The 16,089-nt window shown below is 40.3% G+C and overlaps 1 protein-coding gene across 1 annotated transcript in view; it reads left to right on the top strand.

Moving 5' to 3' along the window:
• tenm1 (teneurin transmembrane protein 1) overlaps window positions 1-16,089 on the top strand; it is a 728,712-nt gene that overhangs the window by 439,568 nt on the left and 273,055 nt on the right. The window contains 3 exon segments of the mRNA XM_034181415.1: window positions 1,872-2,106; window positions 5,092-5,211; window positions 5,653-5,914. Of these exon segments, the coding sequence (XP_034037306.1) occupies window positions 1,872-2,106; window positions 5,092-5,211; window positions 5,653-5,914 (617 nt within the window).

The following is a 16,089-nucleotide window of genomic DNA, read 5'->3' as shown; positions in this document are numbered from 1 at the left end:
TTCGAAACTACTGTCATGCAATTTTTAGCTCACTAAAAATATTCAAACATGGAGACAGGGAATCTTTACTTTTTTGCAGGCTATGTTGGCTTTCACAAAGCGTCTGAGTCCGGTCACCACACTGCTCTGTTGGACAACTTGAGATGTTGCAGAATCCTCATTAAGTTGCTGGAAATCAGAGCTGGCCTGTATACATGAAATATTAAACCATTTCATCCCATTTTTCCACTTTTTTGGACCGTTTGTAATCACAGTAGAACAGTGCCCTGTGGAATAACCCTGTTAAAGTCTGCAGTATAAACACATCTTGATTGTTTCTTTTCAGGTCCGCTGTGCTGGTGTACACAAACAAAAGCAACATTTTTTGTCACTGTCCAAGTACTTATGGACCCGACTGTGTAAAAGTCATCACAGTACAGTCTAATACTGAGTTCTGTGAGTCCCACCGCATTATAGTTGTTTATGCTCATGAACGAACCACTCACAAAAGAATTTGATGATCTTTTTGTTCTGCAGTCTCACCACATAGCTTTTCAAATAATGTAATTTTCTAACATAATTCATCCACCTCCCTTAATTGGCAGATTTAGCAAAGGCTCTCACAGACATCTCTCTCGCCCATCTTGCTGGCTCTGAAGGCAGGCTGAGATCAAAGATGAAATGTTGCACTCACATGATCAGAGAATAAAGAAACATTTGGAAGAGGTTTTCAGTTATTCTGCCTGGGGCGTATATATATATATATATATATATATATATATATATATATATATATATATATATATATATATATATATATATATATATATATATATATATATATATATATATATATATATATATATATATATATATATATATATACACACACAAGGTTGGGTAGGATTACTTTGAAATGTAATCCAAAACTAAGATTAAAGTAATCCAAACGTATGTGCATACATAGATGTAATCCACATGTATTCTTTCAAAGTAATCCTACCCAACCCTGTATATATATAGTATTGTTCTTTCATCATGAAACACTGTTCACTTGTGTGAGTGCGCACACACACACACGCACGCATACACATGAAAAATATAATTTAATATGTTAATATAATATACAGAGCACCTTTTTTGATCATGCGTCATATGTCAATACCCACGTCTGTAGGTATGTGTGTTCCCGTCGTGAGCACATTATTGGGAATTCACTTAACAGTGCACTTTCAAGTTCCTGTGAATCGGATGGAAATCAGCCATCATGATGCGCTGCGCTCGTACTACGGGGTTATAATAGAATATTGTTGGCCTTCGGCTCTTTGCACTGTGGTCAGATGCATTTAAATGTCAACACTCTTACCTGGCTTTTTAGAAACAGGCTGGAAATAGGAAACACAAATGCCAGCCCTGCTCCTGTTACCTACCATCTTGGTTTATATCTGCGGCTCATTGTTTACACTGGACCTTTATGGATCACATTCACACAGAGATTCATCCGGAGATTTATGGAGATAGATGCTGTAATTGTACGCTGATGTCCCCTAACAAATTCTCTTTGATTGATACTTGTGATAATGATTGTAAATGTGCACTTACTCTCACCGACCCACACAGCCAATGTTTCTTGGTAGTTGTACGATTTTTAAAAGGGTCTTCTTCTTATCTTTCCACTGCAGGCCTTGAGGAATATAAATGTGCTCTCAGCATCTTAGTCACTTAAATCTATTAAACCCTTTATTAGCTATGCATAATAAAGATGTTAATGGTTTGCCTAAATTAACTGTGTAAATTTAACCACCCTCTAAACAACCACTTCCTCACACGCCACTGTTGGTGCGTGAACGGCTTGTTTTATTTCGTACATTTGTCATTTCTGTGAGTTGCAGACGGCCTGGTGGACTGCGTGGACCCAGACTGCTGCGAGCAGCTGAGCTGTGGCTCGGACCCGTTGTGCCATGGTTCGGCTGATCCCTTGGCTTTACTGCAGCAGAACCTGCCGCCTCCCACCGCGCTCCCCTCATCATCCAGCTCGCACACCCACAGCTTTTACCGCCGCATACGCTTCCTCATCGGCAAGGCAGCCACACACACTCTCCCTGGAGACGTGCCTTTTGATACCAGGTGGGTGCTTGGTTATTTTCCGAGTCTGTGTGTGAATGTCTGTACAGTGAGGTCCTTAAGTATTTGGACAGCGACACACTTTTTTGTGAACTTCCTCTGTACACCACCACAATGGAGTTTAAATAAAACAACCAAGATGTGCTTGTAGTGTCACTTTTATCTGTAATTAATGGAGTTAATCAAGTACATCACCTTAACCATTTTGGAATTACAGCCAATTTATACATATTCCTTTCATTTTCAGAGCTTATAAGGAATTGGACAAACTAAATATAAGGTTTATTATCATTTTTACAGCCAGTTTTCTTTGCATAAGTAAGAGGATGGATACATGAACATTTCAAAGTCACTGACTTCACTTGACTTCACTTATCAATGTGTAAGAAACACAAAACTGTGTGGTAAATCTTTTTGGAGTAGTCTGACTCAGTTAGCTTCCCTCACGAGAAGGAGACTCGTGAGGGAAGCTACCAAGACACCCTTGACAACTGAAGGAGTTGTAGGTTTCTGCAGCTGTGTTTTGGGAAACTGTGTATTATGCAGCTTTGGCCTAGTTTCACAGCTTTGTGGTGAAGTGGAACAAACAAGGATGTTCATACCAAAGCAAAAACCAACCAGTTATCAAACCAAGTCTCAGTTTTCCCTCATGCCTTCTGGTAAACATTGGCTGAAATTTCACATCTCCTTTTTTTTGGAAAATCTCCACATGACAGTTTGTACTGTGCACAGTTTCACTAATCAGAAACAAAATAGCCTATAACTCCTTCAAAGTCAGTTCAGTTTTTAATTAAATTGATTTATATAGCTCCAAATCACATTTCCACAATAAATCACCCCAAGGTGCTACACATAAGTAAGATTTAAATATTACCCACTGCAAACACACTGGAGACGGGGGGGGGGGGGGGGGGGGGGGGGGGGCTCTCTAAGGCTTTTTTCTGGTATTACTATTTAATTATAGGAAGAAGCCTCAAGCTTCTTGGTGGCTTCCCTCACTAATCTTTTTGCATTGTCACTCAGGTCTTGAAAACTACCTACTCCCCCAGATTACAGTACCATACTGCTTGTATTTCTTCACGACTGATGTAAATTAACTCCTGTGACTTGGAAACGTTCATGTATGCATTTCCTGACTTCTCTAAAGAAAACTGGCTCTAAAACAGACGATTCGTGTTCTCATTAATCACAATACTTAATTTGGAGTGGAGATGGCCTTGAGGTTGGAGCAGCGTGCTTGTGACCAATGCTTCCTCAGTCCAGTTGAGACAGGAAACTCACTAAGGTGTACTTGAGTAACATTCCGAATCCACACGTCACTCACATTGTATAGCTGAGTGAGTTGGGTGGCAGCACCCTGACATCAGTGTGTGAGTGAATGTCAGACATTAATAACTGTTTTGAACATCTGTATCAGATGGAAGAGTGCTGTAGGAATGCAGTCCATTTAACACTGCCCAATTATTTACGACCTCTGAAAATGGATAAAGTTTGTCTACATTTGCATAAGCACATGTTGATTGTGTTGTTTGAACTCCCTTTTGGTGGTGAAAAAATGCAAAATGACAGAAACTGCATCCCTGTTAAAATACTTATGGATTTCATTAATGAACAAGCTTAAATTGTACTTATGTCATAGGATAAATTTTGCACATTTTTCAGTTGTATGGCAAGTGGTAAATGGCTGTGTGGTTTTAGTAGTATATAGTGGGTTGATTACAGTGATTGTTAAGGTTATTTTTGGTTATTTATGTTATTTTATTGTTGGTGATATTTATTTTTGTAGCTTTTACTGTGTAAAGGCTGGTCCTGTTTTTATTGTCTGTGCAGGTGAGCCCCCTCATGCACCAAACTAAATTTCTCCAAAAGGAGACGACTAATAAAGAACTTTGAACTTTGACCTGACTGAATGTGCGTTGTGTGTCTACACCCGCACCTAATTATTAGCTGGTAACCTAAATACTTCTGTGTTAATGTGTTTAAAAATGGCCCATCGTTCATTATTAATGCCAGCGAGGATGTACGTGAGGTTTTTGTGTGAAGGTGTGCACCAGTATTTTTTTGTGTTACGGATTGGTGCTTAACGTGTCACTGTGTTACACCGGTTATAGGTGTCACCATAAATATTTCAGTGGCCTCTCACTGCCAGCTAAGAGGGACATCCATCACTGCAGCATTGCAATGACCTAAAAAGTTGGGATTGGGAAGCAGGTAGTGAAGTCTACCTGAAAAATAATTGCAAAGTGTGTGTCTACCCCCCACCACCACCACCACCACCCACACACACACACACACACACACACACACACTTCATTCAGTTGTAGAATAAACAAATAAATTAATTATCTGACCGTTTTTTTTTCAAAGGGGAACTTGACTGCAGCCTTCAGGGCAGGAGTAACAAACGGGGCCATGCAGTCGAGTGGCAAAAACTCGCCATCCTTCATTTATCCGTACGGCGGGTGAACAAACAGGATCCATCAAACGCTCCGCATTTGTGCTTGCATCTCTCCGAATCTGTCTTCATCTTAACAGTTCAGCGATTATTCCAGACTGAGGCAGTTACACAGCGCATTTTACACTTTACCTGAAAAATCTAAATGCATATTTCAAGAGCTATTTAAAGAAAAACAATGTTTTTAGCTGCAGGTACCACTGTCACAGTAATACAAACACAAAGGGGAACTTTTGTTTTTATTTGACAGGGTGTTGAAAGGTACCACTCTGGGTGAACTTATATTTATGGTTTTTGTGTCCTGGCAGTCTGCTGCAGATTTCTGCTTGCTGAAGAGGGAATTGTACTGAGTGAGGAAAATAAAATGCAGATTTTTTTTTTCTTCACCTACAAGGTTGTTTGGAGCTTTTCAAACAATTGTGTTGTTCATCATTGTACAGCCTGTCATCTGTCCTTTGCTTTGTGTGTCTTCTGGGGTTTTCTTTTTTACCCCCTGTCTCTTGATTTGTCTGCTTTTGCTCCTTGTTCTCCAGTCGTGTGGCAGTGATTCGAGGCAGCGTTGCTCTACAGGACGGATCTCCTCTGGTTGGAGTGAACATCACTTTCCCACAACATCCTGAATATGGTTACACCATCAGCAGACAGGATGGAAGGTATACACAGACACACACACACAAAATGTGCAAGTGATAATGCAATAGCACCACGATACAATACATATCACGATACACGTGTTGTATTTCGATACGTATTACAATACATAATTCCATCACTGTTCACACCATAATTCTGTAGAAAGCTATCTGAGGTGATTGTTTACTTTAAAAAAAAACAAATGATTCTGAACTTCATATTGAAATCCCTGATGTTATCTGTTTCCTATTTGTATATTTTATAAATCATTTATGGTTGTTCTGCAAGAGTGCATTATTTCTTTCCAGCAGTAGCTGTCTTTTCATGATTCTCACGTCAAAAAAAATTATCGATGCAGGCTTCGAGATAGGATTATCACAATTCACAATATATCATTACACCCCTACAAATCACATGTATTTCACTTGACACATCTCACACTGTTCTTTCTGAATCGTTAGTTTTGACCTGGTGACCTTGGGAGCGATGTCAATGACCTTGATGTTCCAGCGGCCCCCATTCCTACCACAGACACGCACCTTCTGGACACCGAACAACAATTTTGTTGTTCTGGACCAGGTGATCATGTCCAGGGAGGAAGCAGAGCCTTTGAAATGTGATCTCAGGAGTGTTCTGAGTCCCTACCCGGTGGTTCTGCCCTACCCCCTTCCAAGATACACTGGTACATGTCCAGACAAGGGGACGGCCGTACCTGAGCTACAGGTAATACCGGCTTTGCTGCAAATTCAGAAAACAAAGATGAATGTAACAAATTCCTGTTTCGTGAGTCAGAATGAAATCAAGCTGAAGCAACAAATCAAAACTAGTCTCGATTTGCATCATGCAAATATGAAACCAACAAAATTCAAATATATGTGCCATCAGTAGTCTTCCCCACCAGGGTTTGTAAGAGTAGAATGGGAGGCAGAGCCTTCAGCTTTCAGGCTCCTCTCCTGTGGAACCAGCTCCCAATTTGGATCAGGGAGACAGACACCTTCTCTACTTTTAAGATTAGGCTTAAAACCAGCAGAAGACTGCCCCTCCCTGAGCCTGGTTCTGCTGGAGGTTTCTTCCTGTTAAAAGGGAGTTTTTCCTTCCCACTGTCGCCAAGTGCTTGCTCACAGGGGGTCGTTTTGACCATTGGGGTTTTTGCGTAATTATTGTATGGCCTTGCCTTACAATACAAAGCGCCTTGGGGCAACTGTTTGTTGTGATTTGGCGCTATATAAATAAAATTGATTGATTGATTGAATGAGACCGAGGCTTTAGGATTTGGATGAAAATGTTTCATAGATAATTCTGCACAGATAATTTAGGTCAAATCTTAATCACAAAACAATGATTTCTGTTTTAAGGGGAAAAAAAATCATAGACCAGTAAAGGTCCCTTTCTGTTGCATTCCATTGCATAATACAATACTTTTTGTACCCTGGGGAGGTGATGGTCTAGTAGCTAAAGTGTTGGGCTCGAGACCAGAGGATCCTTGGTTCAAATCCCAGCCTGATTGGAAAATTACTAAGGGCCCTTGGGCAAGGTCCTTAATATCCTAGTTGCTCCCGATGTGTAGTGAGTACCTTGTATGGCAACACCCTCACATTCGGGTGAATGTGTGTAAAACGCTTTTAAATGCAGTCTATTTACCATTTACCCTAAAGCACAGGTGTCAAACTGATTCCATTGTTCCAAGAGGGTGCAGAGGGTTCATTGATGAACTCATTCCATCTGTTCAAAGTGATGTTAATGAGTGAAATCACCTGGTGGAGTTGGTGGTTACAAAGAAAATTTACACCCTATTGGCCTTTCAGGAATCAGTTTGACACCTATGCCATAAGGGAACTTGTGGTTTTCCACTGGCCATGGTTCCAGTTTCTTTGGTTCATGTTTGACATATAGTTTATCCATTATGAGAATCAACAAGGCTTCAGTGCTGAACAATAATGCCCTTAACAAACAGCAATTTGGTGAGGAACAGGAATCACTCTGTCTGTCTATCCATTAGGTGAGAGGTGCCAGTCTATCACAGGGTCAACACAAATCGAAAACTCATTCACTCTCTCACTTACACTTGCTGTCAATTTGGAGTCACCAATTCACATAACCTACATGTCTTTGGACGTGAGAGAGGGAACCCACACAAATGCGAGGAGAACATGCAAACTCCTCACAGAAAGGACCAGTGAACCTGGGACCTTCTTGAAGTGAGGCAACAGTGCTAACTGCTAAGCTACCCCCTCTCAAGAGACACAGATAGATAGATAGATAGATAGATAGATAGATAGATAGATAGATAGATAGATAGATAGATAGATAGATAGATAGATAGATAGATAGATAGATAGATAGATAGATAGATAGATAGATAGATAGATAGATAGATAGATAGACATGGATGGTCAGTGGAATAAATGGTGGAAGAGTCTGAGTAGCTGAGTTAAAACATATAAAACATGATGCCCACTATGCAAGCAAAATCTTGTCAAAACATACAACCTGAATGGGACAAATATTTACTGCCATAAATAACACTGGTCAACACGGTTTTTCTTGCATGAAGTTTCTCAACGGATTTTGGGTAACTTGGGGTTGCTGAATCCAAATCTGGTGTTAGGTTTTGTCAATCACATCACATTTTTGAGATATGAAAACATATTTTTCGTAGTCATATTTCTGCAGTCTGTCACACCTCTTTGGCGTCGTAAACAATATTACAGCTCTTGTTCACATTTTGTGAACCTGGTTTAAAATTTATGCTTTTGAAGTTGCTTTTGCGCATGATTAGTGGCATCAAACTCATGAGCAGTAAGGTTCCATTTTTAGAAAAGAAGCTTGTATAAAGTGCTCAAGGCATTTTCTGTTAAAAGCAGAAAGTCAGTCCAGCCAATTTGTGTAACTATGTATTTTATTTGCTGCTTATTTTGTTGTTGTTATTGCTGTTTGATGTGTTTTTATTATTTTTATATATTTTTATTTATTTTTATTTTATCTTGTTGCTATTTGTGTTGTTTTAGGGAAGGACCTTGTATGGAATTTCTAAATAAATAAATTAAAATTAAATCAAAGACAGAAGACAGATTTCTATGCATTTTGACCTGCCGAGTTCAAAAATTACTGTTGGCATGCTGTATCTTTACCCATTCCCCCCTTAATTTGCATGAAGCAAAATAGCCACCCATTTCATCAAAATTTCCACAATTTTGGTTGTATATGTACTATAAAAGCAAACTAAACATCCTTTTCTATGTATTCTGACCTGCTGAATTCAAATATTGCTGTTGACAAGCTGTATCTTTACCCGTTTACCCTTAATTTGCATAACACAAAATGGACGCTCATTTCATGAAGCTTTTCAAAAGTCTACTTGTGTTTGCATTAGAAGAGAAAATAAAACTTCCATTTCTATGTATTTTAACATGCTGAGTTCAATTATTGTTGTTGCACACTGTATCTTTACTCCTCCCCTCTAATTTGCATAAAACAAAATGGCTGCCTGCTTCATCAAATTTGTCAGAAGTGTGGTGCTATTTACTTTGGATGAGAAAATACAATTTATATTTGTATGTAATTTGACCTTCTGAATTTAAACATTTTTGGAAAGCTGTATCCCTACTCCTTCACCCCATAATTAGCAAAATAATTAATTAATTTAATGACTGCCTTGCATTGCTACCGGTAAAAAAGTAAGTCATCTTTAATTTGACCAAGGCAAACAAATGAGCAAAATGAAGTAAAAAAGAATGATAGTTTGAAATAAAACATGTTTCTTGGATAAATATGCATGTCTCTAAAGGCCAAATGTGGGTAAACTGGTTCTAATGCTATCTATCTAGTAATAGTGTGATTATTTAAATAATAGATATGTTCCTTAATAAAAGATATGTTCCTAACATGAACATTAAACTACCTGATACATAAAACAGTCTAACATGAACATTGGAGGGACCTGCAATGGGTTCCTCGGTGTCTTGAGACATTGACCTTTTCTCTAGTCTCCTAATATTTGTCTTGTTGGTGAACCAACTGTAACAGGATCTATGTCATTTTAGAGGCGTCTTATCAGAACTGAATATCCTCTCAGTTGTGAGTTTGTTCTTTGAGCTTGTGACGGACTCTTGCACTATCCTGTAAAGTAGCCCTTCCTTTGTCACTACCCCGAACAAGATTGTCTTTAGTGCAATCCTGACAAATGATGCAGACATCACCATCCACTGAAGAATCTTGTTTCATCCTGTCTAAGTCCTCCATTTTTCAAGTCAAAACAACAAAGATTGTTAACTAAATAAGTATTGAGAACAGTCAACAGAATAGTCAACAGTGTTTTTTTGAGAGGGCGCCAGTGGACCTCAGTCTGAAGTTCATCTCCACCTTAAAGACACTAAGCACACGTTTGAAGACAAGGAAGTTAAAATCTTAGCCAGAGAGAAGAAATGGTTTGAAAGAGGGGTCAAGGAGGCATTCTATGTGAAACAGTTGAAACCCAGCCTTAACCGGGGAGGGGGTCTGAGACACACTTTGTCCCCTGTTTACAATGGGGTAATCAGGTCAAAGCAGGTTCGGTCTTTTGTTCATGGTAATGAGTCATTCACGTCATCAGGAGAGTCATCAAGGGAGCCATCAGGAGAGATGTGCGTCCCATCATTAGGAGGGACAGCTGCCCTGTCATTAGGAAGGTGCTAACTAGAGCACAATAGGTGCCAATTAGAGCTATTGTTTAGTCACTACCCTATAGCAGTCTGCATCTCGGTAGGAGGGGTCTGGTTAGGTTTAAAACTCCAGCTTTTGTGGCTTCTGTTTATTCTTTTCTACAAGAGTCAAGACAGAAGTCAGACTACCAAAGAAAGAATTTTAGCTGAGGAAGCTTCTGCGATTTGAAGCGAAACGTCCTCACTTCAAGCAACACAGTCCAGTCGAAGATTCAAGCTTCTCTACTATGGAAACCACCTGGACAACCGAGAGCCTACGCAGAAACATTGCGTCCACAATTGAAGTGATGAACACAACTAAACCTAAATGGAAGAGAACACAGATATTCAACTATATTAACTATCATTCTAGTGACAAGGGACACTGGCAACCTAACTGGCACAGTGTATATAAAGAGAATCAGCAGATAAAGAGGCAGCACAAATCTAATCTAATGCTACTAAGTATAATATATTATACTACAAAACCAATGCCACAAGATTGGAACTTGTCCGCACAAACCAACACACGAGAACATGAACATGCACAGATATAGATGAACAAAGTATCTCAGAGTCTCCTTGACATGAGTGTGAAAGGATGAACTCCACAAATATAATGCACTTTGCTGCTGTTTAGTCACTGTGGCACCATGTGCCTGGCCACTGGTCAGTGAGGCGTGCCCTCTGGTGTCAAAGGTGGTAGCCCTCTGGTGTTGAAGCTCTATATGTTATCTGTGCTGTACTGAGAAAATTACAGTGGGGTAAAAAAGTATTTAGTCAGCCCCTGATTGTGCATGTTCTCCTACTTAGAAAGATGACAGAGGTCTGTAATTTTCAACACAGGTACACTTCAACTATTTCAACTATGAGAGACAAAATGAGGAAAAAAATCCAGGAAATCACATTGTAGGATTTTTAAAGAATTTAATTGTAAACCATGGTGGAAAATAAGTATTTGGTCAGTAACAAACAAGCAAGATTTCTGGCTCTCACACACGTGTAACTTCTTCTTTAACCAGCTCTTCTGTCCTCCACCTGTTACCTGTATTAATGGCATCTGTTGGAACTCGTTATCTGTATAAAAGACACCTAGCCACAGCCTCAAACAGTCAGACTCCAAACTCAACCATGGCCAAGACCAAAGAGCTGTCGAAGGACATCAAGAAGAAAATTGTGGACCTGCACCAGGCTGGAAAGAGTGAATCTACAATAGTCTGGCAGGTTGGTGTGAATAAATGAACTGTGGGAGAAATTGTAAGAAAATGGAAGACATATAAGACCATTGGTAATCTCCCTCGATCTGGGCCTCCACGCAAGATCTCATCCTGTGGGGTCAAAATGATCACGAGAATGGTGAACAAACTACAGAACTACACAGAGGGTCCTGATGAATGACCTGCAGAGAGCTGGGACCAAAGTAACAAAGGCTACACACTACTAGTGCCAGGAGTGTCCCCCTGCTTAAGCCAGCACATGTCCAGGCCTGTCTGAAGTTTGCCAGAGAGCATATGGATGATCCAGAAGAGGATTGGGTGAATATCATGTCGTCAGATGAAACCAAAATAGAACATTTTGGTAAAAACTCAACTAGTCATGTTTGGAGGAAGAAGAATGCTGAGTTGCATTCCAAGAACACCATATCTACTGTGAAGCATGGAGGTGGAAACATCATGGTTTGGGGCTGTGTTTCTGCAAAGGGGACAGGACGGCTGATCTGTGTTAAGGGAAGAATGAACTGGGCCATGTATCGTGAGATTTTAAGCCAAAACCTCCTTCCTTCACTGAGAGCGTTAAAGATGCAACGTAGCTGGGTCTTCCAGCATGACAATGATCCCAAACACACTGCTCGGGCAATGAAGGAGTGGCTCCGTAAAAAGCATTTCAAGGTCCTGGAGTGGCCAAGCCAGTCTCCAGACCTCAACCCCATAGAAAATTTGTTGAGGGAGTTGAAAGTCCATGTTGCCCAGTAACAGCCCCAAAACATCACTGCTCTAGAGGAGATCTGCATGGCGGAATGGGCCAAAATACTAGTTACGTTGTGTGCAAACGTGGTGAAGACTTACAGGAAACGTTTGACCTCTGTCATTGCCAACAAAGATTATGTTACAAAGTAAACTTTTATTATTGACCAGATACTTATTTTCCACCAGAATTTACAAATTAATTATTTTTAAAAACCCTACAATGTGATTTCCTGTATTTTTTTCTCATTTTGTCTCTCACAGTTGAAGTGTATCTATGATGAAAATTACAAACCTCTCTGATCTTTCTTAGTAGCAGAACTTGCACAATCAGGGACTGACTAAATACTTTTTTGCCCCACTGTATATATAGTACAGCAGATAACTGTAAGAATCGTTCAAATCTGGTTACAAGCACCAAAATAACTTCAGCCATTTGAATTTTCAATAGGGGCAAAGTAGGGGTCAATTGAAGAATTGCACAGGGTCAAAATTAAAAAATGTTCCAATCATATTCAAAGTGATACCACACTATGTATCTGATGACAATGATTAACTCAATAACTCCAGAACATTCAGTCACATATAGTCCAAACTATACCTTTTTGGAATCTTTGTGATCAGACACATAATGTGGTATAGCTTTCAATATGATTGGAACATTTTTTTTTACCCCTATACAGTTCTTCAATTGACCCCTACTTGGCCCCCTATTGAAAATTCAAATGGCTAACGTTATTTTTCTAAAATATGTACCAAAATGTATACACAGTCAAACTTTGGTGCTTGTAACTGGATTTGAAGGATTCCTCTGCAAATATTCTGTTATATGTTGCACTAATAGGTTTTCTCATAGTATTATCATTATATTGTTCAGCATTTGTGATGAAAAAACACACGTCATTCATATGCAGTCAAGGAATGAATATAATGATATTGTGATTTTTAAATCCACACGAGACATTTTTTCAACAGGCCAGTATAAGTAAGACTGACAAATACATGCATTTGTAGGCCTGATTGTGCTGCAAAGGCATGGGGAAAACTGGTTTTGTTGTCAGTTTCTTTTGTTGAACAAGCTTTTGCAAAGTATGAAAACAGCAGGCGCCACGTTGTTTCATGCATATTAGGGATGAAGGAGAGAAAATAAGAAATAAGAAATCAATCAATCAATTAATCAAATTTTTATATAGCACCAAATCACAACAAACAGTTGCCCCAAGGTGCTTTATATTGTAAGGCAAGGCCATACAATAATTACATAAAACCCCAACGGTCAAAACGACCCCCTGTGAGCAAGCACTTGGCTACAGTGGGAAGGAAAAACTCCCTTTTAACAGGAAGAAACCTCCAGCAGAACCAGGCTCAGGGAGGGGCAGTCTTCTGCTGGGACTGGTTGGGGCTGAGGGAGAGAACCAGGAAAAAGACATGCTGTGGAGGGGAGCAGAGATCAATCACTAATGATTAAATGCAGAGTGGTGCATACAGAGCAAAAAGAGAAAGAAACAGTGCATCATGGGAACCCCCCAGCAGTCTACGTCTATAGCAGCATAACTAAGGGATGGTTCAGGGTCACCCGATCCAGCCCTAACTATAAGCTTTAGCAAAAAGGAAAGTTTTAAGCCTAATCTTAAAAGTAGAGAGGGTGTCTGTCTCCCTGATCCGAATTGGGAGCTGGTTCCACAGGAGAGGAGCCTGAAAGCTGAAGGCTCTGCCTCCCATTCTACTCTTACAAACCCTAGGAACTACAAGTAAGCCTGCAGTCTGAGAGCGAAGCGCTCTATTGGGGTGATATGGTACTACGAGGTCCCTAAGATAAGATGGGACCTGATTATTCAAAACCTTATAAGTAAGAAGAAGAATTTTAAATTCTATTCTAGAATTAACAGGAAGCCAATGAAGAGAGGCCAATATGGGTGAGATATGCTCTCTCCTTCTAGTCCCCGTTAGTACTCTAGCTGCAGCATTTTGAATTAACTGAAGGCTTTTCAGGGAACTTTTAGGACAACCTGATAATAATGAATTACAATAGTCCAGCCTAGAGGAAATAAATGCATGAATTAGTTTTTCAGCATCACTCTGAGACAAGACCTTTCTAATTTTAGAGATATTGTGTAAATGCAAAAAAGCAGTCCTACATATTTGTTTAATATGCGCTTTGAATGACATATCCTGATCAAAAATGACTCCAAGATTTCTCACAGTATTACTAGAGGTCAGGGTAATGCCATCCAGAGTAAGGATCTGGTTAGACACCATGTTTCTAAGATTTGTGGGGCCAAGTACAATAACTTCAGTTTTATCTGAGTTTAAAAGCAGGAAATTAGAGGTCATCCATGTCTTTATGTCTGTAAGACAATCCTTCAGTTTAGCTAATTGGTGTGTGTCCTCTGGCTTCATGGATAGATAAAGCTGGGTATCATCTGCGTAACAATGAAAATTTAAGCAATACCGTCTAATAATACTGCCTACGGGAAGCATGTATAAAGTGAATAAAATTGGTCCTAGCACAGAACCTTGTGGAACTCCATAATTAACCTTAGTCTGTGAAGAAGATTCCCCATTTACATGAACAAATTGTAATCTATTAGATAAATGTCTAATCTCTCTAATCTCTGTAATAAAATTTTATGGTCAACAGTATCAAAAGCAGCACTGAGGTCTAACAGAACAAGCACAGAGATGAGTCCACTGTCTGAGGCCATAAGAAGATCATTTGTAACCTTCACTAATGCTGTTTCTGTACTATGATGAATTCTAAAACCTGACTGAAATTCTTCAAATAGACCATTCCTCTGCAGATGATCAGTTAGCTGTTTTACAACTACCCTTTCAAGAATTTTTGAGAGAAAAAGGAAGGTTGGAGATTGGCCTATAATTAGCTAAGATAGCTGGGTCAAGTGATGGCTTTTTAAGTAATGGTTTAATTACTGCCACCTTAAAAGCCTGTGGTACATAGCCAACTAACAAAGATAGATTGATCAAGAAACTATGAACTCAGCAGTTCAAATAACATAAAGATAAAGCCCCGTTTACACATCGACGATAAGAGCTCCCGGAAGCGTCCTGGAAGAGTTTTTGGCCGTCTTAAGGATCACACGCTGTTGTTAATGCTGGCACTAGGGGGCGTGGCTTAGTTCCAGCTTTACCAGGAATCGTCAAAAAAATTATTCAACATGTCAAATAATTCCAGGAGCACTCTCGGAGAATTCGCGTGATGACGGAGACAACGCGAACAATGGCATTTGATACTTTTTAATCGCCGTTTCATCCTGCCCCTTCCTGTAGTGCTGCAGTTTACACCGCCGTAATTGGCGGCCGGCGTTGTATCCCTAATCAACGGCATGTAAAACGGCGATAGAGCCCACATCGGCGTCCTCAAGGGCGTTTTAACCGGCGACAGACGCAGACAAAACGGTGGCGCTAGCGGACAGTACACCGTTCTAAACGCCACCTCCCGGTTAACGGCGTTCCAAACGGCCGATAGGTGGCGATCAATATAAAAACGCTAGCGCGCTGCATGCAGGCCTCTCATTTGCGGCCAGCTCCAGATATTTTTGCAGAGAAGCTCCAGTATGCCTCCTAAAAGAAAATTGGCAGCGGCAAGGACTTACCAAGAGGTCTGGTTCAGAAGCAGAGGGTAGCCCTGTGGTGGAGACGGAGCAACACGGTGAGGAGGGTAAAAGGAAGGAGAAGAAAAGGCTGAGTATGATCTCCCTCCCCCTGCAGTGACAGAGGCTTCAGCCTATTATACTCTGGGGGCGGTGCCTATATGCAAAAGTTCCTGGAGTAACTCAGGATTTGCCTGGATAAATCCAGCGGTACACAGGGCATTATCGGCGGCAGCAGAACACCGCCATTCCTACGCGCATCTTAACCTGCGATTGTAAAGGATAGAACTGGGTATTAACCCCTGTTGCCTGACGTGTGCCGGATGCTACGGCGTCAAAACGCCGCTTTATTCGGCGGATTTAGCGGCGTTTTATCTGCGTATTTGCGGATAGTACGGCGGCCAAAACGCCGGCGAAATGCTCCGCCCCTTTCCACCGCGAAAACAGCCGGAACTACCGCGAACTTCGGTCTACGTACTGCCCGCCGACAAAACCATCTATGTGTAAACTAGGCTTAAGAGTTTGCATTACCTTTCTTGAAAAACAAGCAAACTTTGGGAAAATGTGAAAAACCGGGGGCCATTTTGTTTTATGCAAATTAGAAGGTGAAAGAGTAAAGATACAGCATGCCACCAGCATTTTTT

This window comes from Thalassophryne amazonica, chromosome 11 (genome assembly GCF_902500255.1).
Source record: "Thalassophryne amazonica chromosome 11, fThaAma1.1, whole genome shotgun sequence".
In the NCBI taxonomy this organism is placed as follows: Eukaryota; Metazoa; Chordata; class Actinopteri; order Batrachoidiformes; family Batrachoididae; genus Thalassophryne; species Thalassophryne amazonica.
Note: the sequence above shows the minus strand (reverse complement) of the source record. Positions and strands in the feature narration are given on the sequence as shown.